This window comes from Lampetra planeri, chromosome 37, assembly GCF_965212315.1.
Source record: "Lampetra planeri chromosome 37, kcLamPlan1.2.h2, whole genome shotgun sequence".
NCBI lineage: Eukaryota > Metazoa > Chordata > Hyperoartia > Petromyzontiformes > Petromyzontidae > Lampetra > Lampetra planeri.
The window spans coordinates 8284696-8305349 of NC_136143.1; the positions used below are offsets into that span (position 1 = coordinate 8284696).

Consider the following 20654-nt stretch of genomic DNA (forward strand, 5'->3'; position numbering starts at 1 on the left):
TCTATAGACCCATGGGGTGCGAGATGCCCTTTCCGGGAGTGCGAGACATGGTCACATTTTTTTTAGGTGTAAAATCATCGAAAACAAAAATCAAGCACGGCCACGTAAGTTACAACTTCAAGTTTAATTTATTCGGTATATCCGGCTCTTGAGTTGGGTGCAACCGCAACAAACAAACTATGAACAGAGAACATCTTAAAGCGACGACGCGCAACAGAAACTTCCTGGATAAACCAGCAAATCTTCCAGAAAAAAACACGGTATTACAACGTTGTGTGCAAAAATCCCAGTTACATCAAACTCTGTGCGTTTCATTAACACTCGAAATTTTTGTTGTTAACGACTGAGAGAACCAAAGGGGTGGCAAGGCTGCGGTAAAAGGTTATAAGATAGCACCGGCCCGACGGGGGAAATCTCTCGCAACAAGCAGAGCGGTTCATCTTCTTGGTTCTTTCGGTAAAGTCACGTAGAAGGGAAATAATAAAATAATAATAAAAAAACATAATATTATTCTGTTTTATTAAAGTCACGTAGAAGGGAAATAATAAAATAATAAAAATAAAACATTATATTATTATGTTTTATTTTTCTTATTTAAAAAATAAAACAATATTATTATGTTTTATGTTTCTTATTTTATTATTTCCCTTCTACGTGACTTTACCGAAAAAATAAAATACAATTCTTTATTATGGTTTTTTTTCTATTATTTTATAATAATATTATGTTTTATGTTTATTGTTTTATTATTTCCCTTCTACGTGACTTTACCGAAAAAAGAAAATACAATTCTTTATTATGTTTTATTTTTATTATTTTATTATTTCCCTTCTACGTGACTTTACCGAAAGAACCAAGAAGATGAATCCCTTGCAGTCACAAAAGCTTTAAATCGAAAAGCAGAGCGGTGTCAATCGCCCGTACACTGCCCCCTGGTGCCGTAAGTCGGGCACCGCACGCGGTCGCCACGTGCAGTGCCCGACTCGCCACGTGCGCCGGCGATGACGTCACCCGCGCGTTGCTCGCGGTGACGCCACTTCCGGATCAAGATGTCCGCGCCCAGACGTGCACGTGCGGTCTGAACGAGTCCACGGCCGTGCATCTTTTTTCTTTTCACAACGAGCCCGAGTAATCGTTGCGTACAATTAAGTCCACGTACACAACACACACATATACACACACACACTACGCACGCAGATACAAAGAGCGCCGGTGTATCCGTAAGTAATTATACGCCCGCACACGAGGCACGAGTTGCTTCACCGCACTACACGCGCAGGCAAAGTTGCTTGTGGAGAGACCGCGAGCGATGAATCGAGAGCGGCGTCAGCGTGGAGGGCGGCGTGGCGGACGGGGCGGCGGTCCCCGGCGGACGCAGAGGCGCGACGCGGACAGCGAGGACGAGGCCGCGGAGTCGAACTCCTACGACGCGGAGCTGGTACCGGCCGAGAGCGTACCCAGCAAGGTAAGGGCCACCCCCCCTCCCTCCCCTGGGCCTCACTTGGGCCTCGTCGTGCTCATGAACTGGCGGCCGAGTGTAGGCGAGCTGGGAGTAGCAAAAACGTGGCCCCACTAGTAACGGACGCTTTCTTTGGTCACGTTTTGGTGTCGGGGTGATATTTCAGAGCGTCGCCCAACTTGTGAGTCTTCGTGCTTGGAACGGTCTCGGACGGTATATGCTCTACCGGTATCAAGAGCCATTGTGCTTGTGTCCATCTCGTGAGACCTATCGGCTCCCTTGTGCGACCAGGGACCTCACGCTTGTTTCCATCAGGTTGTGCTGATCTTCGCGCTCGCCATGCCTCTCCGTGTTGTGCTGCTTTCAGCTTGTAGCCTTCGAAGGTTCGTGCATGGCTTGTGTTCATTTCAGGCGCCTCGTGAGGTCTGTTACGGTCCCAGATGACCCATCAGCTTGGGTCTGCTCTCAGACTCTCCACGCACGCGTGGTGCACGCCAGTGGCCATCGGCTTAATGCAGCTCTTAGAGCGCACCACATGTAGCAGCCAATTAGCACTTATCAGTTTAACACGTAGGCTTTCACGACCAATATTCATAATCAACTTTTTGGGTTTAGATCGCGTTATTTATTAAGGTGGCGTAACCCTCCACCACCCGATACGGCCAATCAGTAAAAAAGTGTCACGTTGACAAAAGACAAATAGTTCACTGCTTTAGCCCACCGGTGTGTTGAAGCGTGAAACCACAACATTTACAATTTTTGAGTACGACGTTTCGCCTGTAATTGCATTCAACACACCGGTGGGCTAAAGCAGTGAACTATTTGTCTTTTGTCAACGTGACACTTTTTTACTGATTGGCCGTGTCGGGTGGTGGAGGGTTACGACACATTAATAAATAACGCGATCTAAACCCAAAAACGTTGATTATGAATTAGCACTTGTGCTTGTTCTGCGATGAAACGGTAGAATACACATTTTTTAAATAAAAAATATCGTTTTTATTGTTATATTTTGTTAAACCAGGCGAATACTCAAGTAACAAGATCGTCTTGCTCGGCTCCTATGTTCTAATTAATAATTACGAATCAACTCCCCCCCCCACCCTCACCGCTCGCGTTCTCGTACCGGGCTATTGTTCCATGAAAAACCCAAAAATTTAAAATAATTACGGATCAACTGACGGTTCCATCTGATGCATTACGCTTCTGAATGCTCACTCTAAATGGCAATTTGTCAATGAGCAATGTTGTCTGATACAAAAAAAACCACAACGCACAGGCTTAACTTGCTGCTGAATGCGTTTTGCATTTCTGTTCTTTAGGAGAGCGTGAAGCATTTGAGTTTCCCCAGCGAAGATGCCTCCGATACGGAGCTCAACACGCGCGAGCTTGTCAAGCAGCAGAACTGCAAGAAAAAGAAGTCTGGAGGATTTCAGTCCATGGGTGAGTGAATAACAAACGGCCACCGTTTTAATTTGATTTAAAGCTTTCGTGACTACAGGGATTCATATTCTTGGTTCTTTCGGTAAAGTCAATAAAATCCTCACGACGTTTCGACTGCAACAAGCAATTACAGTCGAAACGTCGTGAGAATTTTATTGTTTTATATTTTCATTATTTTATTGTTTCCCTTCTACGTGACTTTACCGAAAGAACCAAGAATATGAAGCCACCGTTTAGTAGGTTTTTGTGACCAATTTGATCCACAATACAGGTTTTTTTGGGTTAGATCGCGTAAATATATTAATGTTGTCGTTAAACCCGCCACCACCCCGACCCAGCCAACTAGTAAGGTTTGTCACATAAACAGAACGTGGCCAATTCGTTACCAGTACAGCACACCGCTGTGTTGCAGAGCCAAGCCACAACACTTACAATCTGAGTACATGTCGCCAGTAATTGCAAATCGCTTATCAGGCGACAGCCAGATTTGTGGAGAAGTATATATTCATGGGTATTTTCATATATTTTAAATGCCATAACTACCGTGACATTTTGAGAACGGTTTATTTTTGCTGTACGTCAGAGTTGAGTTTCTTGCAATTCTATTAAACAGTGCTATAAGTCTTGGTTCTTTGGGTAAAGTCACGGAGACTGGAAATAATAAAACAATAAAAACTATAAAAATAAAACATAATAAAATAATTCTCACGACGTTTCGGCCACAACGCAAGCAGCCGTCCTCAGGTGAAGAACAGGTCTGTCAGAAAGACGCTTAAGATGCATACTAAAATAATTTGTGAGAATTATTTTATTATGTTTTATTTTTATTGTTTTATTATTTCCATTCTACGTGACTTTACCGAAAGAACCAAGAAGATGAATCCCTGCAGTCACGAAAGCTTTAAATCGAAATTTAGTGCTATAAGTGTGATAGCAGTGTGCACCTCCGATTAGCACGGTTGGCTACGTACGGTGCGAAAGAAGTTCAACGTACATACGTGCGAGATAAGCTGCGAGGGGAGCAGGAGATTGAAGATCCTCAGTGTATTTTTCAAATCTAACTGTGCAAAGCTATGCGTGCATTCTATACAACTATATCGGTTTCCCCCAATGTAATAAACACTCGTTGATGGAATTTGGGATGAATGTTGTTATTGTTGATCATTATTTTGCAAGGCGTGTTTTACCGTTTGTGTTTTAAAGTAATTGCTGCGTTTTACTAATTTATTTTCTCCCTTTTTGCAGGACTCAGCTACCCAGTGTTCAAAGGGGTCATGGGAAAAGGCTACAAAGTCCCTACACCGATCCAAAGAAAAGTGAGTCGCACCTCCAGGTTGAAGTTGGAATATCTGTGCAGTTAATTCCATATCAGAATCAGAATCTTTATGCTGGAGGAATCTGATGAGCTAAAAAAGCTTGCTTTCACAGATGTTCAGTCGAATGATTGTTTACAGTCAGGTCCCCTTTATGAATATGTAAAAATATTTTAACAGCCTTTCATATGGGACTTAATAATTTATTTATATTTATTGCACTGACGTGTCCCATACAAAACACAACACTTGTTGAACATTAATTTGTACGCTGTAGCAAATACACAATGTGTTCTGTATTACATATGACGCACCAGAGAAATAACACTTGCTGTATCTCATCGGGGTTTCATCCCGCTTAAGAATGTTATCGTAACCCATGTCAAAATAACTCCTCTTCTACATCAGTAACACTGTCTTGTGACGGGGATATAATTATGCAGAATTGCAGCATGAGAGGGAAAGGTCCTTTGTAGCTATGGAAAGACAGAAACATTGTCTGACGTACCATTGGATAGTCACATTGCAGTGATATTTTACAATCATATTCTGCTCTGAAAAGGTCTTGAAATGTTAGCCTATTATATATTTTTCAGTTACAAGTGCAATTTTAACAAAGAACAGTGTTCCTTAGATTGTTTTTCTCGAGTACTCCACTGACTAATCCCATATTTTATTACGTGGCCTGGCGGTAAAATTATTGCTTAAAAAGCTGGAGGTGTCCCCACGGTCTCTCAATCATGTCTGTGCATGCGGCCTTAAATTTTTAAGTGCATATCGCCTGGCACAAGCGCCATGGTGATGTCGTCGCCACTTCGTGGTGAACGTGATTGTTATTGCATAAACAGCGGTGGTGCAATTTCTCCCCGCGCAGTGTATCCCCGTGATCTTGGAGGGCCGCGATGTGGTGGTTGCTGTGACGATTGTTGTTGTTTTGCACGAAGCGTAAACAGCGGTGGTGCCGTTCCTCCCCGCGCAGTGTGTCCCCGTGATCTTGGAGGGCCGCGATGTGGTGGCCATGGCGCGCACGGGCAGCGGAAAGACGGCCGCGTTCCTCGTGCCCATGTTCGAGCGGCTGCACGCGCGCAGCGCCCAGGCCGGCGCTCGTGCCCTCGTGCTCTCGCCCACGCGCGAGCTCGCCCTGCAGACGAGCAAGTTCACCAAGGAGGTGCGCGTCACCCCCGGACCGCGCGACGTCAACATCGCTTTGTTCCGTTGCGCTAATGCACGCTCTGGCCTCCGCCAATGCGCCACGCGAACGCCATTGCTCACGTGCTCAGTGTTTATAATAATTATAAAAAACAATTGTGGCAGGATCACGTGGAATAGTTACCCGTAAGCATGCGACACTTTTTACACTGTTAGGTTTTTTCGGTAAAGTCACGTAGGTAAAAAAAATTAATTAAAAGTTAATAAAAGTAATAATGGAAATAAAATAATAAATCACGACGTTTCGGAGGCAACACAAGTCTCCGTCATCAGGTGGGACCGTCACAGCTAAAATTACTGTTGCGTTTCCACAGCTCGGGAAGCACACCGGGCTGAAGACCGCCCTCATCCTCGGAGGAGACAGGTCAGCATTTGGCACGGGCACGCATGCCCGACACTCGGCGCACTCACCGGCAAATGCCTCCCGTAGCGGGATCTACCGCCGTGACCCTCACCCGTTCCTGTTAGTTCGTGGGCCAGAGCAGACATTGGAACCAACTCGGGTACCCTTAGTTTTACCGATGTATTTTGTATTTCAAATGGTTATCACTTAATTCACTGTTATTAGCCACGTAAGGAATGTATAACAACTATAAAGTTAAGCCACTTCAGGTGGTGCTGGCAAGTGAAATATCTGGTGTGGGTTCATGGACTATGTGGTGAAAACAGGCTCTTGTCTTATGAATGTGGAATTTCCTCCACTGGCTCAGAGCCATGAAAGGAGATGATACCATGCCCATTGGAAGAGGGGAGGCACTTTCACATTTTCATTACGTTTTACTTTGCCTTGATGTCATTGATTACAGATTCACGTTCGTCATTTCCCGTAATAAATAGCCAACCTGCCTTGCTGTGGCGGATGCGTTTTCAACTCGGCATGTCTGGCCCGGGATTATATCACTTTTATTGTTGTTTAATGACAATACTCCATTAAATCATGGCAGTGTCACGCAGTGACCTCCTGAGAGTTTTTTAAATGAGTTTTTTTGTTACTCGAACTTTTTTTTTATTTCAGTGGTCAACACACATTTTTTTTATTGAAAGTTTTCCTCATCGTTCACTGCTGAATTTGTGTTTACATTTCAATGACGCACGTGTGTCTTTCAGGATGGAAGACCAGTTTGCTGCCCTGCATGAGAACCCAGACATGTGAGCCAAGCTTTACTTGACGCGTTGTTGGCAATTCGTCGGTCCCGTACACAATTTGGTTCAAAATAATTTAATTCGAGCTGCTCCAAAGCCTTCGGAGTCACCTAGTTGCCTGTTGTCACGAGTTTATCAAAGTAGTGAATAGGTAAAGCCAACACATTCCTCCTGCGGAGGGAGCTGGTAGGAACGTTGGGTTGCTCGGTCAATGGCCAGGGTCAACGGCGGCGTGGTGTATTCCGCAAATATGCCCGACTGTGATGGCGGGCACAAGCCGGCGTGAGTAGGTTAAACGTTGAGTTTTATAAGGGCACCACGGGGTGACCAGCCCCTCCCCACCACTCCCACCCAGCCCCACCCCCCTCCCCACCCTCCCCTCCCCACCCAGCCCCTCCCCACCCTCCTCTCCCCACCCAGCCCCTCCTTCCCCACCCAGCCCCTCTCCACCCAGCCCCACCCCTCCCATTTTTGGATGCACGACGGACGGACAGAATAATCTCCTGTGGGCTGGTGTAACCAGGAGGTTACTACCAGTATGATTTATTTTCTCAGTTGTAGAATGGTACTGGCAGTCATAGGGGGACTAATTGCACACAATGCCAATCTAAAGTAACACATTTACACGATTTAACAACGCATGTATCGTTTACAGTACTTATCTACTCTCCTGAATACATATTAATGGAATACTTAGATTAACACGGGGGGCTACGTACGGTGCGAAAGAAGTTCACCATACATACCAATCAGTAAATCATTGGTGACAAATTGCTGAACCCAAGACGATACATCTTGCCATAATGTATTGCTGCAGATGAACAAATCTGGAAGTTTAGATTGGGCTATGAATGCATTTTGTGGAGCAATGGAGAGAGAGCTAATATCCAAGCAGTTGATGTTACATTTTTTTTTACTAAGGTATCGTTTGAAATTGAAGAAAGTTTCCTTCCTCCCTTGTCTCCTCGCCGCACCTGTGCAGCATCATCGGGACGCCCGGTCGCCTCATGCACGTGGTGGTGGAGATGAACCTGAAGCTGCAGGCGATGGAGTACGTCGTGTTCGACGAGGCCGACAGGTGAGAGACGCGCAACTTGGATCGCCGCGGAGGGGCGGGGCTGCCAGGGGCGCGTTGCCGGACGCTCCCGAGGTCCAAGTGACCTCGCCAGGCCAGGCGGACGGCGATTTCAAACCCGGTCCCGCTCGGCAATTAACCCTTTCCCATTCCGATGGCGTGCGTACGTGTACGCACGTCGCCTGTTCTTCCGATTGCGTCCCGATGACATCTTCGGAATGTAACCGGAAGGAAAAACTCGAATGAATTGGCTTTATCGCTAGCGAGGCTCCAACAAGGCCATGCGGAAGGGCGCGTGGCACAGTTTGTCGCCAGCTATCACAGAGTGCGGTCGTGTCGCTACAGTTCTCTGCGGTGAGTACAATGTCTTTAAAAACAACGGCACTACGCCTCTCTAAATAAAATTAACACTGAACCGCTTGCTTGAGATTCAGCGGCGAACGGGACAGTCATCTTGCCAACTTGCAGCTGTCTCGAAACGGGACAGGGTCAAGCGGCGGTTTTTCCGGGTGCATTTGTCACATGCGACGCACGTGAGCACGCCGGCGTTCGAAGGCCTGGTTTCCCTGCTTGGTCGGATTCATCGTCATAAGCCTGGCGGGAATCACACTCCACGTATTCATCTCTGCCATCGCTCGGCTCGGAAACGGCCGAGAGCTCCTCCGCCCACCGGGCGGAAGCAACCCGTCCGCGAACGGGTGGATTGCAGCCGAGGCTTTTGCGGGCTTTCCTGCGCAACTCGTTCATGGTGGCGCGCACGTGCCCTCGTACCATTGGAGTTGTAAACGATAAACTCAAAATATTTTTGGTTATTTTACCAGGTTAAGGCCCACTGAGCTGCTATGTAGCTCTTTTTCAAAAGCGACCTGGCCATCGCAAATGATAGCTCAAGGACATGGCTTATTGCATGGAAATTTATAGCGGCCAAATAATCTATAAACGCGTGATGTTGATTCTAAATGTGGAGGGAAAAATCGGAGGACCCGGAGAAAAATCCGCGGGTCCACGGGGAGAGAGAGAGACGTAAACTCCAAACATACAGCAGGCGTCTGGGTCGGGATCGAAATCGCGACCTCCTGCACACCAGGCGAGGTCGTCAACATCCCCTAGCCACCGTGGCGTAATAACGCGCGAGACGTCCGTGTCGTGCAAGACGTCCGAGTTGCACAGACGTCTCGCATGATGCAGACGTCTGTCACGCGTGCGTGCGTGCGAGCGTGCGTGCGTGCGTGCGAGCGAGCGTGCGTGCGTGCCGCGTGCGTGCCCCTGACCGCCCTCGCGTGCGTGCCATGCCCGCCCGCCTGCAGGCTTTTCGAGATGGGCTTCGCCGAGCAGCTGACGGAGATCATCCGCCGGCTCCCCGACTCGCGCCAGACCCTGCTCTTCTCCGCCACGCTGCCCAAGCAGCTCGTGGAGTTTGCCCGTGCAGGTGAGCGCCGCGGTGGCAGGGCTAAGGGGGGGGGGGGGGGGGGGGGAGGTCGCCACGTAACGCCCGTTTCAACCAAATTCGTCGTCGTCGTCCACCATCGTTATTTTTGACGCTCCGCTTTCATCTCCGTTGGATGCCAGTCTCGTGCTTTCACCCTTTTAGTTCCACGATTGTTCGCTTGAGATAGTTTAAGACGAGCTGTGGCTGCAACGACTGGTCTAACCGCTGCTGTTGTCCCCCGGCTCCAGGCTTGAGTGACCCAGTGCTGATTCGTCTGGACGTGGACTCCAAGCTGAGTGACCAGCTCAAGGTGGGTCAGTGCCACGAGAGGGCGGGCGTGTTTCACGACTCGATCGCTCCTGAGCTTGCGGCTGTGTATCACGAGGTGTCTCTTGGGCAGCCGCAGGCATTTGGTGAATGTCTGTCTTTGTGTGTGTGTGCGCGCGCACCCGTGGGTGATATGTTGGGGAGCGGTGGTGTAGCGGTTAGCGCTACGCTGCGCTGTGAACTCGGCGATCCGAGTTCGATTTCCGCTCACGGCCAACACCGGTGACGATTATCTGAACCGGTCCTGGGCCTCCCCTAGGTCGACTCGGCCTCAAACGAATACCTGATGCTATGTGTAAATATTGATACCATGGAGACAAAGGCAGCCGGGCGTGGTGCTGGCCACCCACCCCCTCGTGTGCTGTTCTGGGCTTCATAGGTGCTCGCTAACAGCACTTGCCCGAAAAGTCTGTTAAGGCTACACGGGGGATCTTTGTCTTTGTGATACGTGTGGCAACGGTGGCGTTTGTCTCACGGCATTGCACATGGGGCGACCTGAGTTCTATTCCCGGCCGCAGCAGCGTATCCATGTGGTCTCTCTGTCGTCGGCTCGCCCTTTAATGAGCACGCGATGCGTGGCCAGGCCTGGCGCTGGCACACACCACTCCTTCATGCGTCACGTCAACCTTGAATAGGTCGGCAGGTTGGTGCAGTGGGTACACTTGCGCCTCGGTAAGAAAGTCCTGGGTTGCTTTGGGTTGTGTGGTTTCCTCCCATAGCCAAAAATAACCTCGGAAAGTGTAACTGGTATTGGCCAAACATCACAATACCGAAAGGCGCCCTGAAAATTACTCTATTGGGATTACACGCATCGCAACATCGGGCCCCACTGCTGTGAAAACTTGGGCAGGACCCACCTGAAAAAGAGTCTTGAGGCTCGGTGAAGCTTTCCTGGGTAACAGGCGCTCGACTCACGGCACCTTCCCCAATAGTCGTACGAGGCCGCGCGGGGGATCGTCGTGTGAGCATAACGTGTGCGTGCGTGCGTGTACCAGCTGGCGTTCATGTGCTCGCGCGCGGACGACAAGCCGTGCGTGCTGCTGCACCTCCTGCGCACGGTGGTCAAGCCGCACGAGCAGACGGTCGTGTTCGTCGCCACCAAGCACCACGTGGAGTACCTGCGAGAGGTATCGCGATCGTCGACGCGCACGCGGACAGTAATCATCAACATAGACGCGTACTCGCAGGTGCTAAGATAAAGATCTCCCGTGTAGCCTGTACGTATTTGTTTTGACAAGTGCTGATAACTGGCACCTGTGAAGGCCGGCAGGGCACACAAGCGAGTGGAAGGCCAGCACCACGAGTGGCGATGTTTACACATCGCACCAGGTACTCATTTGAGGCTGAGTCGACCCCGGGGAGGCTCTCGGCGAGGTCTGCTGCGGTGTGGAAACATCACCACTTGGCAAAACAAAGGTGGCCAATCGTAGTGTTGGCCAGCCCATCCCCCTTGTGTGCTGTGCCGGCATTGATAGGTGCTCGTGAACAGCACTTGCCCCAACAGTCTGTTAAAGGCTACATGGAGGATCTTTGTTATTGTGCCTCCGGTTTTTCCCTCCACATTTAGAAACATACGTTAAGAGTATTTGGCTGCTATGAATGTCCACATGATGATAAGCCGCCACTTCGTTGAGCTATCATTTGTGGCCAGGTCGCTTCTGAAAAAAGAACTATGGCTGAGTGTACCTGGTAAAATTTCATTAATTTGGTCACATGGTGTGGCTTCCGTGCGTTTGTGCCCGTATCCACTTGTGCGTGCGTGCGTGTGTGTGCTCGCCCGTGCGTGCGCAGCTGGTGAGCCAGGCGGGCATGAGCTGCGCGTACATCTACAGCGCCCTCGACCAGACGGAGCGCAAGATCAACGTGGGCAAGTTCGTGCACAAGAAGACCATGCTGCTGATCGTGACGGACGTGGCCGCCCGCGGTATCGACATCCCCATGCTGGACAACGTCATCAACTACAACTTCCCGGGGAAGCCCAAACTCTTCGTCCATCGCGTCGGTGAGTGGTGGGGCGGCGGGGATTTGTGTTGCAAATATTGATGGCGCTAGTTGTAATTACTGGCGAAATGTTGTACTTAGATTGTAAATGTTGTGGATTTGCTCCACTAGTAACGAATTGGCACGTTCTGTTTACGTGACAAATCTCGCCGATTGGCTGTGTCGGGTGGCAGGTTTAACGACACACTCATTTACGCGACCTAACCCAAAAAAAACCTTTGTCATGGATGATATTGGTCGCGGAAGCCTCCGCGGTGTTAAACCGAGGATCTTTGCGCCCTGCGATTCAGGCCGCGTGGCGCGCGCCGGCCGCCCTGGCACGGCGTACTCCCTGGTGGCACCCGACGAGATTCCCTTCGTCATCGACCTCCACCTCTTCCTCGGGCGACCCCTGCGCTTCCCCGCCTCCGCGGCCGCCGCTGCCGCCGCCGCCGCCAAGGAAGCGGGTAAGAGGCTTGCCGTGGTGCGTCGCTGCGTTCACGAGGACGCGGGACCTCAACCCCCCCCCCCCCGCGCCGCTCGTCGTCGGCGGCGGCGGCGGCGTGTGTTAAAAGCGCGCGTGCGTCGCGTGGATTCTTCTCCGTTTTTTTTCCCCCTCCGCGTTTAGAATCAACAGTCGCGCGTTTAAAGAGTATTCGGCTGCTGCAAATTTGCGCGTGATGATGATCATGATGAGCCACTTCGTTGAGCTGTCATTTGTGATGGCCAGGTCGCTTCTGAAAAATAACTATATAGCTCAGTGGGCCTTACCTGGTAAATTATTAATAGTTTATAGTTATAGTGCTTGTGTGTTATATGTACTGCGTGTACACGTTGGGGGGTGGAGCGGTAACGCACAATGTTACGAACCCATCACACCCGAGTTCGATTCCTTGCAATGGTGGGCGTCGGTGGCGAGTGATATCTGAACTGGTCCTGCCTCTACCATGAGTGGACTCGGCCTTGAATGAGTATTTGTTGTTGTTGTTTATGAACATCGGCAATGGAGATGCAAAGGTGGCTGGGCACGGTGCTGGCCAAAGTGCTTGCCTCCCTCGGGAACTGTGCCGGTCTCCAAAGTTGTTTGCTCAGAGCCCTTGCTCCGAAAAGCTACACGGGGGATTACCTGTGTATTCTGTGCGCGTGTTTCTGATTGGTGCGTGTCTTTCTGTGTGCGTCGCAAGGGTAGTGATTTGCATGTGTAATGCGCTTGCTTACATGCCTCAGCAACTCCGCCAAGTGCCTTGCATCACATCTCATCCCAACCATTTCCCGCACCTCGGATTAGCACGTTTGGTTAAAGGAAGTTCAAGATGCACGCATACAACCATTGCGGTGCCCTGCTGCAGCCTAGCCAAGGGGGGACCCCCCAGTGGCAGCTATCCCTATGCAGCGCATGGTGTACGCAGAGCCGGCCTGCAAACGGGCCTAAGTCTGCCAGTGGGGGGTGACATTTCTTTGTTGTTTCCCCATTTATATTTGCGAGTAGCTTACAAAAGTGGTTAAACTTGAAGCGTAAGGCCCGCCACGCATGGCCCACTCTTTCTAGAATATTCTCACGAGATCTTTCGACATCCACTTCGAATCATTCGCCCGCACGTCCCCGCGGTCATTCACGCGGGCAGCATTAACCGGGCCGGCCCGCCGGGGTTCACGGACACGCCACAGGCCGACGCTCGGCCGATCGCCAACCGCTGTCCCACCGCGCGTCATAACCCCCCGCGCCCCCCCACGCCCCTCCCCCCACCCTCCCCCCGTGCACGTCAACGCAGGAGGAGCGGCGGCGGCCGACACGGACGGGCTGCTGGGCCGCGTGCCGCAGTGCGTGCTGGACGACGAGGACACGCTGCTGCGTGCGCAGCACGAGTCCTCGCTGGAGCTGAGCTCGCTGCTGCACGTTGCCGAGAACGCGTTCCAGCACTACGCCCGCACGCGCCCGGCGCCCTCCTCCGAGTCCATCAAACGAGCCCGGGCCCTCAAGATGGCGTCCATGCCCGTCCACCCGCTCTACGGTGAGGCCCCGACGCGTTTCATTCGCTTCCGCGTCATCATAATATTTCTCCTACCGCCCACGGCCATCGGGGTTTCCCGTGTGCTTAACGTCCTTGATGTTTCCGTAGTTGTCATTAATTTTTTTCACAATGAGACATTCCTAACGACCGGGAACGCCGCCGCCGCCGCTTTGTTTTCCCAGCCGAGGTCCTGGAGCAGAACGAGCACGAGAGGCTGAAAATCGTCGATGAAATCAAGAACTACAAGTCCAAGGCTGTGAGTCTCGCCGGCGATTGGCGCGCGTTCTGGATCCGCGTAGTTCGCACGGAGACATTTAACGCACTTGTCACGCGACGCATGGCGTAGGGGGTGGTAGTGAGTTTGCCTTTTCAAACGTCGATTAATAAATCCTTTGTTATTATTAAGTGTAATGCGTTGCATTGCTTAATCCATTGAAATTTATTATTAATATTCTTTGGGTCTTTCGGTACAGTCGCGTAGATAGGTTCAAAGAAAATAACAAAAAACCACGACGTTTCGATCGCAACTCAAGCGTTCGTCTTCCTGATGACGAACGCTTGTGTTGCGATCGAAACGTCGTAGTTTAGTAATAGGTTTTTACCCTTTCAACTGGTACAAAAACTGACACCTTTATACAAGGGGTCATGTTTGCAATAACCACAACACAAGCAGTCAAAATGCAAACAAAAAGAAACAACTCTGATAATGATATGCACTGTCCTTGAAGTTGATTCGTCCACACCCGAGACAGATTTTCTTAGAGCCTAGTCTCCATTGGTGTTGGACCAGATGATGCCAAAGGGCGTAGTTTTTTGTTATTTTCTTTGAACCCATCTATGTGACTTTACCGAAAGACCCAAAGAATATGAATTCCTGCAGTCACGAAAGCTTTAAGTCAAGATTGATTATTAAGCTTAAGATATAAGCATTGCATCGTGTAAACGTTCATTTTTATATTTGAATACTTTGTCAATTTTTTTTATGTTTGTGATCCCTACCACCACGAGAGGCCGCTTATACCACAACAGACGTATTCAAAAATCTAAATCACAAGTGACGATAATTCGATTTGTGCTTCGAGCAAATATTTACAGAGAATGCCAACGGAGGCCTATCACGGTTAAAAGCCTGTCGCAGCTTCGAGTCGCCAAATCTGGTTAAAGAATCGCACATCCACCGTCGATTTCTCGAGGTCATTCGCCTTTCGCCCCGCGGTGCTTTCGGCGCCCCGCAGACCATATTCGAGATCAACGCCACGAAGAAGACGGTGGCGAGCGAAATCATGAGGGCCAAGCGGGCCAAGCACGGCCGAGCCATCGGCAACCACCGCCAGGCCCTGCAGGAGAAGGCGGCGGCGACGGCCGCGCACGAGGCTGGCCCGGAACCACCGCGCCGCGTCGCTGCCGCCAACGAGGAGGAGACGGAGGAGACGCTTGACGTACGGAATGAATAACAGCGTGTTATGTTTTAACCGCGTATCAGCGGGGCTCCGTACTTGCTTGTGACTGTTCTCTTCCGCCTTGCCCATCCTGCTGCTGCTGCTACTCCCCTGCCCACACCCCCCCCCCCTCCTCCCCACCCAGCTACGGACAGGCCTACCACAACCACTATCACTATTCCTATCACTACCCCTATCACCAACTATTACTACCCCTATCACTACCCCTATCACTACCCCTATCACTACCCCCTATCACTACCCCCTATCACTACCCCCTATCACTACCCCCTATCACTACCCCCTATCACTACCCCCTATCACTACCCCCTATCACTACCCCCTATCACTACCCCCTATCACTACCCCCTATCACTACCCCCTATCACTACCCCCTATCACTACCCCCTATCACTACCCCTATCACTACCCCTATCACTACCCCTATCACCAACTATTACTACGCCATTGACGCATGTCCGTAGGTTAGAACGGGGGGGGCCGGGTCACTTTGTAGCACGGCCGTAGTTGACTTGCCACGACGTGTGCTTAAGTTGTTTTTATCGTCGCCGGAAACGACCGCGCGGGCTGCATTGACCCCTGGGTGGCGGTTTGAACTCGTCGATTTTCCCATCGCGCGCGTGGGATGCCGTCGAGAACCGATTCTTATTTGTTTTAACCCGATGCCCCCCCCCCCACCCGCCCGCTGTGGCCACGCAGGAGGTGTTCTCCGAGGTCGTGGGACGGAAGCGGAAACGTCCCCAATCGGACGGCGATCCCGACAAGGGGAAGCGCAAAAAAGTGGACACTGCCAAGGACGAAGAATTCTACATCCCGTACCAGTCCAAAGACGCCAACTCTGAGAGGGGGTGCGGCGTGCGGAACACACACACGCACACGGAGTGAATGCGTCGCAGCATGCACGAGAGGGTTGTGGATTTATGCCGACCGTCGCCCGATGAAACCTGTTGCGATCACCAGCGAAACGTCGTGCTCGATTTGTGAATGTTGTGCGTTTACTCTCCGACGCGCCCTCCAATTAGCCTTTGTGCCGTTGTGTGCGGTGCACGCTGCGTGTACCCTCCACTGAGTGTAACCATTGTGGTACGGGCATGGTAGGTGTGTGATGGCGGTGTCCTCGGTGTGGTACGTGCGAGGTAGGTAGGTGATTGTACGCGGTGCGTGCTGTGCCGCGTGTACGCGAGGTGGCACGTGCTGCGGTGTGGACATGCGTAACCAGTGCTGTGCGCACGCGCGCGTGTGACGAGAGTGTGCAGGTTGAGCATGAATGGGAACACGGTGTTTGAACAGCAGGCGTCCGGGGCTGTGCTGGATCTCATGGGCGACGACACGCGGGACCTGGACAAGAACAAGCAGCTCATGCGATGGTCCGTGTGCGCGTGCGTGTGTGACACAGCTTGTGTATTTGAGCACAAGCTGGTAGTATCACGGTTAGCGCTACGCTGCGCTACGAACCCGGCGGTCCGAGTTCGATTCCCGCGCACCGTCAACGCCAGAGACGATTATCTGAACCGGTCCTGGGGCCTACCCTAGGTCGACTCGGCCTCGATGTGTAAGCATCACCACTGGGGAGACAAAGGCGGCTGGGCGTGGTGCTGGCCACCTACTCCCTCGTGTGCCGTGCCGGCCTTCATAGGTGCTTGCTAACAGCACTTGCCCCAAGAGTCTGTTCCGGCTATACGGGGGATCTTTGTCTTGTCTGTGTATCTGAGCACAGGCCTGTTCACCTGATTGAGTGACTTCTGTACTTGGCTGCCTCGTGCACCGCTCAAATTTGGGATTCTGTTGGGGCTGCGTGATGGCCACCAGGGGGCATTGCAGCAAAATCAATTGTCGTGCCATGCCCCCCCCGTCTTTGCTCTCCACCTACACAAACCGGCACTGACCAGCGTGGTGAACTATGCCTCAGATAACGCACACAGTGTGGGGAGGCCCTCATTCAACAGTAGATTGACAAAGGCTGAACGTTTTGAAGATTATTATTATCATCAATTATGGTTTGCGCACATGGTCGTGTCCGTTATGACCGCTAAGGCTGCTGGCGTCAACGTAATGTGCTCCAGCGATGCATCGGGTACACGTGTCTTTCCCGGAAAGGTGATTCCGTCCGATGTTTGATTGTGAGCAATTCTCTTTTTAAACTCTCTCTTTCTCGCCCGCGTGTGTGTGTGTGCGTGTCGCGCAGGGACAGAAAGAGGAAGCGCTTCGTGCGCGACTCCGGCAACAAGGATGGCAAAAAGAAAATTAAAACGGAGAGCGGGCAGTACATCTCCGCCTCGTACAAGACCAACTTGTATCCTTCCCTGCGATGTCATCTGTGCTGGCAACCGCTGAGATCTATCCTGGGTTAGAACCCGGTCCCGGCCACCTTGTGGTCAGCGAGTTGATGGTTTCAGCTCAGTCACCCAAAGGCTGCACAAATAAAGCATCAGGTTATGTTTTTTTTATTTAATTTGGCTAAGCTCCAGGTCAGATTTTACTTATTGCTTTGACCGCCTTACACCACACATTTTTGCGTGAGCAGGTTGTGAGAAATTCGCCTCCTCTTAGTCTTGTTAAAATCTAAGGTCACTTGCAGGAATCTGAGAAGTAGTTCTCAGATATCAACTTCTGTGGGTTGTTCTCTAACATGGGGCGCTGCACTCTTTGCAAGAGTTCCAAACGTCTCCTGAGATTACACGTGTAGCACGGTCGGAATATAATTTTTAAAAATACGAAAAAGGAAAAAATATCGGGGACTTTTTTTGGATCACTCTGCGCGCATTGCCACTCGTGACAGAACGTGACGTGTCACGCAGATTTGCCTTATCGAGAGATCTTGTACTTGGAAATTGAGGAAGTGCAATCTAATGTTGAGTAAGAGGCCTAACTTAATTGCCTCTCTCTTTGCAGTTCTGTGGCATCAACTTTCGGGCGATATTTATGTAAAGATTTCATTTGAAAAACCCCTTGAGGAGTGGAACATTTTAGTATGCAAGTGTGAGTCCAAGTTCACCTACGTGAACTCACTCTCCGATAACCGGATGCGTGTCGGAGTGTGTGACTTCACCCCACAACGCGAGTCTTGAGACAAAATTTAAATATAAGCGTTCGTTTCCAACGGTCCTCCGCACGCGTAGCCACAGGTGGAGCGCCTGCCCCCAGGAATAGCGACGCTCGATCCACGTTGCCTGTGTTGTGGGAGCCTTGACCCTCGCGAGCAGCTACGCCGAGTGGCGCAAGAAGAACCGGATCGACGATCGCGTCTCGGAGAGCGAGGACGAGGAGGGCGGCAGCGGCGGTGGGAGGAGAGGACGCGGCGGCGCGTGGCGAGGTGTGGCACCGGCGTGTAGAATCCGGATTTCCTCATTCTCTTGACCCTCTTCCTTATGCCCACCTCCCCACGCCCTTTGAAATTTGTCTTCGCACCTCTGCTGAAAGTATTCGCGCGCGCGGCCCTTTTGTGTCCATCCAGCCGAGAAGGTGACCGCTGAGGAGAGATGTAGCGATGAGGTCAGCCCGAGTGCGCAGGAGCCACACGTGGATTTGTGGCATCGCAGGACTGAGGGGGTAGAGATGGCATGGGGAGGATCATGATGGTGATGGAATTTTTAATATTTAAAGCTTAGACGAGAGATGTAGCGATGAGGTCAGCCCGTGTCCAGGAGCCACACGTGGATTTGTGGCATCGCAGGACTGAGGGGTGGAGATGGCATGGGGAGGATCATGATGGTGACGAAATGTTAAATATTTCAAGCTTAGTTGTCTCGACCTTACAGCGTACGGAATGTAGTACGGAATGTACCACTAGACGGTGGCATTTATGTTTACGCAGTGCTTTTTTGTATTGCATGACTCTCACTGACCCCCGATTTGGAACTGCCCCAGTGATTGTCCTGAAAATGTTCTTGGCCCCCCTGTCAAAATGGAATCCGAAATTTCCACCACGAGCTCGGAAAACGTACAAGGGAAATGAGTATTTCCCAACGCTCTCGGCCCGCGTGGGGAGAGGAAACCTGGGTTTCGACTCGTCCGTACAAACGCGCGTTGCCACACGTGTGCCCCCCCCCTTCCCGTTCTCTCTCGACGCAGGCGTCAGGGGCAAGAGGAGGGACGGCCGAGGCGGGCCCCCCGGCAGAGGGGGCCACCCGGGGGCCTCTCGCCGCGGCGGCGGCGGAGCCGACAAGCATCAGCGCGTGCGCTCGGAGCTGCGCAACCCCGACCAGATCCTGAAGGCGCGGCGCAAGAAGGAGAGGATGGAATTCCTGCAGAGCGGCGGCGTGAAAAAAATGAAGGCCAGCCGGAGAGGCCAAGGGGGTGGATTCGGAGGCCATGGTGGCGGGAGAGGGGGGGGGCCGTGGGGGGGGGCCGTGGGGGGGGCCGTGGGGGGGGGCCGTGGGGGGGGCCGTGGGGGGGGGCCGTGGGGGGGGCCGTGGGGGGGGGCCGTGGGGGGGGGCCGGAGGGGGGGCCGGAGGGGAGGGCCGGGGGGAAAGCGATGAATCCCGGCGAATGAAAGGGTGGCACGTGAATCGGTGCGGAGTTATAAAAATCTTAACTCCGAATGACTGAGCGGGACCACGTCTTGTTATTCACAGTACCAACTTCAGCCATAGCTAAAAGCATTGATGAGGAAACATGCTCCGACCCCTGACCCCTGGAGAGCGCACCATCGGAGCACGCGGAGGCACGCCGCAGCCCTTACGCCACACTTTTGTTAGCCGTGTCGTGCAGACGGCTTGCACAGGACAGGTGGGGCAAATAGTGCGACAGCGTTTACATGCAATGCCAGGTGAGGATGGTAACATCTCGGCCACCGTGGCGCATCTTGGCCTCGGTAGCTGCGTCTTTTGGGAGGCGCGCTACCAGTCTACGATTGCTGCCGAGCAATTCTAACAAAGCCAGGATTTGGAATTTGCACAAAGAGGGGTTTTTCCAGGCTTTGGCAGCGCACCGTCTTTTTCCCCGCCCACCCACCGCCGCCCCAACACTGCAAAAGTCTCTGCACGTACACAAGAATAATAATAATAATTACAGCTTGCACAGCGTAGAGCAGGGGTCGACAACTTGCGGCTCTTTAAGGACTGTCGCTTCGTGACGTTGTTTCTACATCGAGGACCACCGTCTCTCTCGTATTCAGCACGTGCATTGCGGATCCTGAAATAATGATTTTTTTTCTTTTACGAATTCGGGAAAAAAATGTCTCGAGTTATTTTGGTTGCCGACCTCTGGTGGTAGCGCCTTAAATAGGCGTCAGGGGGGGAAAGAGGGTCAATTGGGGTAGACTGCCCAGGAAATTGACGCAGGTCAGAGGATTTCAGAAGGGCAAAGACTTGGAGCAGGGGAATGTTCCTACTGAGCAACAGTGGAAGGGGGGGGGGGGTGTGGTTTGTAAATGAGTAAGAGAAGGACGTGTGTGTGTTTCTGTGCTAATGAAGCGAGGCTTGGGAGAGCTCTGAAGGGGGTGGAGTGGGCCAGAGAAAGAGCGTCTGTGCACAGCCTGGACCCCCCACCCCCAAGGGAGGGGCTCTACCCATCTGTCATGGGGTTGTGGGTCTGCCAAGGCCTACATCATCTTATTGTGGGGTTGCATTGACTGTAAGTGCAACGTGATGCAAGTTGGCTGCTTGTGTGAAACTTCGTTGGAATCCGTATATCTGCGCATACATTTCACCTTGATTCGTCAAGGTGTGAATTTTCCAATAGTTGGAGAGTTTGAAGAATATTGTAAAATATTGTGCAACTTCCCCCACCCCCTTTTATGTATTTCTAAATAAGAACAATGTGCTTGAATTCATAAGAATGTAATAAATTTACACTCGCATCAC

The 20654-nt window shown here is 51.5% G+C and overlaps 1 protein-coding gene across 1 annotated transcript; it reads left to right on the plus strand.

The window, feature by feature from the left end:
• Positions 1 to 1023: 1023 nt before the first annotated feature.
• On the plus strand, positions 1024 to 19446 carry LOC144730831 (ATP-dependent RNA helicase DDX54-like). The gene is made up of 21 exons (XM_078611605.1): positions 1024 to 1465; positions 2782 to 2902; positions 4148 to 4218; positions 5195 to 5383; positions 5739 to 5788; positions 6532 to 6573; positions 7550 to 7645; positions 8950 to 9071; positions 9320 to 9381; positions 10394 to 10525; positions 11190 to 11400; positions 11690 to 11845; positions 13151 to 13390; positions 13573 to 13646; positions 14626 to 14829; positions 15550 to 15698; positions 16107 to 16217; positions 17036 to 17143; positions 18054 to 18163; positions 18922 to 19186; positions 19425 to 19446. The coding sequence occupies exons 1-21, from the start codon at positions 1310 to 1312 to the stop codon at positions 19444 to 19446; spliced, it is 2691 nt and encodes an 896-aa protein (XP_078467731.1). The 5' UTR covers positions 1024 to 1309.
• Positions 19447 to 20654: the final 1208 nt, after the last annotated feature.

Coding starts and splice junctions, on each gene's coding strand:
- LOC144730831 (XM_078611605.1), top strand. CDS start 1,310: ATGAATCGAGAGCGGCGTCAGCGTGGAGGGCGGCGTGGCGGACGGGGC. Junction 14,830..15,549: donor AGACGGAGGAGACGCTTGAC/GTACGGAATGAA, acceptor GTGGCCACGCAG/GAGGTGTTCTCCGAGGTCGT. Junction 15,699..16,106: donor GACGCCAACTCTGAGAGGGG/GTGCGGCGTGCG, acceptor GAGAGTGTGCAG/GTTGAGCATGAATGGGAACA.